We start from the raw sequence: 2,993 nt of genomic DNA on the forward strand, positions 1-2,993 counted from the left end.
TTATACAGAATTAAGAAATACGAATATATAAAAAAAAATATGTGCTGCGGCAAAATATAACAATACAAAGAATATGACAATACAAAGATATAACAACATATAATACATATACTTTTAACAACTTATACTTTTAACAATTTATATTTTAAAATATTTTTTTTTTTAAAACATTTTTGTTCCAAAATATATTTTAATTAATTTTTATTTTATATTTCGAAGCATTCTAATAATCTCAACTTATTTAACTTTCTGATCCCAGAAAGAACATAAAATGAATAGCTTTAGAACTTCGTTAGAATACTATTTAAAAATTATTTCGATTTCATTGCGAATTTATTTAGATTAAAAAAAGGTGCTTTTTAAATCCAAAAAAGATTTGCAATTATTGACATAAAAGTGAATTTTTTTGAGATCCTTAGAAATATTTTTAGAATAGAAATGGAATAGAAAAATAATTCATTTTGTAAACCAATGAAAAAAGTATTCTTTTTTCTCTGCTATCTGGGAGTATATAAGGTTTTAACTTTTTATTCTGCTGATTTACAATATTCTAGCGGTGTAATACTTGTTTTACATATTGTAACAATTATAACAGGACACATATTATGAAATAGATTTCGATCAAAATAATTCCGATTTTTCTTACAAAATACAATAGAAATCTAGCAATAACTCCACATTGGAATCTATTCGGAATAATTCCATAATACGTATCCTGAAATATTGAATTCTGAGATATTTACCAATCAAACTAATAATAATACAACTGAATAATACTTGTACCAGCAAAACGAAACTTATTACATCAGACAAGAGTTCCGCAAGGCTTATTAAATAACGATGTTTTAGTGTCAATATTGAAAAATATTCATTTATGTTTCTGCTTTTCACACCATAGTTAGTAAACTCGATTTTTAGAAGTTCCAGTTGACCGCAAACGTGGAGAGTGATTGCGAGAAAAAGTGAATCATTACCTTTATAAATATATCTCAATGTTGCATTAAAATATTTTATATTGAAAATTTTTAATTATAATAAAAAAATTATTAGTTAAGAAAAAGTTAGTAGTTCTTCTGAAAAAGTGATTTAAAAAAATATAAATAATATTACGTGTAGCAATTATAGAAAATACAAATACGATATCTATTAAAAATATAATGTCTATTAAAAAGTATATGGAAATTTAATGCACATGTGTGTATATGTAATATAAATAAAAATGAAGTTTTAATTAGACATCAAGTTTAGTTTAAATGTGAATAATAAATAAAATTATTGAAATGAAAGTGTAATTAGGAATTTTATTAATAAATTTTATGAAAACTAAAATAAATTCGTATTCTATATAAAATAAATTTGTATTTGTATACAAATCTCTTTGATATTAACAATTAGCTTATTACCACAATTGCTGGTACCAGTAAGCAGCAGTATAAAATATTGCACTGTAGAGATTACAAAATATAAGCCCGTAGGTATTTGCAAATTTCCTAAAAATGTTATGGGCACTGGTAATTTTGCCGCTTGATTTTTAATGGTTATATTAACGTGGACATTCTCATCGTCTGTTATCATAGGAGCCAGCGTAAAAATTGATGAAGCTAAGTAAGTAAAAAATATGGTACTATAACAAATCATTCTTCCCATAAATGCGTGCTGCCGCATGATTGTGCGCTTCTCCTCGCTGTCAATTGTAGAATAATCGTTCACAGCAGAAGAGTAATTGCGAATCAGATTGTCAGCGTATAAGCGGAACGACAATAGCTTTAGTACACAGAGAACGTTGCAGGACATAAGCATTAGAGCATCAAGTTTTATATATGCATCGCTGCTACCGAAAATGATTTCGAGAAACAATATGATCATCATCAGAGTCTACACAGATAGAAAGTACTATTTATTATGTAAAGCTCTATTACAGTTTCGTTTCTACTATATTTATGCTGCACCGAACGCTTTACTTGATCTGTCGAACTTGATATATTGAATATTCTTGTAAATGATACAGAAATTGCATTGAAATACGTAATATGAAAATTGAAAACGTACCATACTGAAGCCGCACACGATAGAACGAACTAAAGAAAATGTATTATATTTTTGCAATGGCCAGACGCCTAATGGCAGAGTTAAGACTTTGAAAGGAGTCATAGCGTAGGCCACATCATCATTCCATGACATTATCTCAGTCATGTAGACTACACGTTTCACGATATTCAATAATATCGGTCCTAATATGTCCATAATATGAATCGATCATCGGAAATGTTCGCTTTCACATTCATATTTTATTGAAACTGCACAATTTAACATTTACTAAAGTACCTTGTTATTTTTCAAAACACGATTATTTTTGAAAGAAATTATTCATGGAAGTATAGTGGGGTAAAGATCGAATGTGTGGATGGAGGGAGTTCATTTTTTTTTTTCCAGTACATCATGTTGCATTGATCGTGCTATAATTCCTTTTATTCCAATATTTTTTCATCAAAAACATATACGATTCAGAATTTAGTGCTTCAGAGTTGTTAATGTCACTAAAATTATTTAAAGGTACTTTATATTTTGCTATTGATACTTTTAATTTAGTTTGAATTAAGAAATGTATTGTAATTACATTTTTATAATTATAATTAACATCATCTCTTGCAAAAGGTTTTTATTTGTTCTTTGATTGATATTGAGTTATGAAATAATTACTTCCATGACTTTTTGTTAATAATTGATATTATTATTATTATTATTATTATTATTATTGATATTTATTTATTTGACTCGAGCTTTAGCTCGATAATTTTACACATCTTAACAAGTTGACATTATTCAAAAAAGTTTTTTAAATATATGAGTAACAGAAGAGATAAAGAGTAGATAAATAATTTTTTGATACCTTTCAGTTTTTAATTTTTTAGCTGTGAACAACTAACTTATACATATGTATGGCTTAAGAAAGTAATTGCACATTTACAAAACGCGTATATATATATATATAA

The 2,993-nt window shown here is 26.4% G+C and overlaps 1 protein-coding gene across 1 annotated transcript in view; it reads right to left on the reverse strand.

Moving 5' to 3' along the window:
• Positions 1 to 2,181, reverse strand: part of LOC108694791 (odorant receptor 9a) — a 3,152-nt gene extending 971 nt beyond the window's left edge. Inside the window, exons 1-3 of the mRNA XM_018204450.1 lie at positions 2,050 to 2,181; positions 1,404 to 1,875; positions 744 to 974 (exon numbers count right to left, since the gene is read on the reverse strand). Of these exons, the coding sequence (XP_018059939.1) occupies positions 744 to 974; positions 1,404 to 1,875; positions 2,050 to 2,181 (835 nt within the window). The remainder of the gene's footprint in view (positions 1 to 743; positions 975 to 1,403; positions 1,876 to 2,049) is intronic.
• Between the last annotated feature and the right edge of the window lie 812 nt (positions 2,182 to 2,993).

The sequence above is a fragment of the Atta colombica genome, unplaced genomic scaffold (genome assembly GCF_001594045.1).
Source record: "Atta colombica isolate Treedump-2 unplaced genomic scaffold, Acol1.0 scaffold125, whole genome shotgun sequence".
In the NCBI taxonomy this organism is placed as follows: domain Eukaryota; kingdom Metazoa; phylum Arthropoda; class Insecta; order Hymenoptera; family Formicidae; genus Atta; species Atta colombica.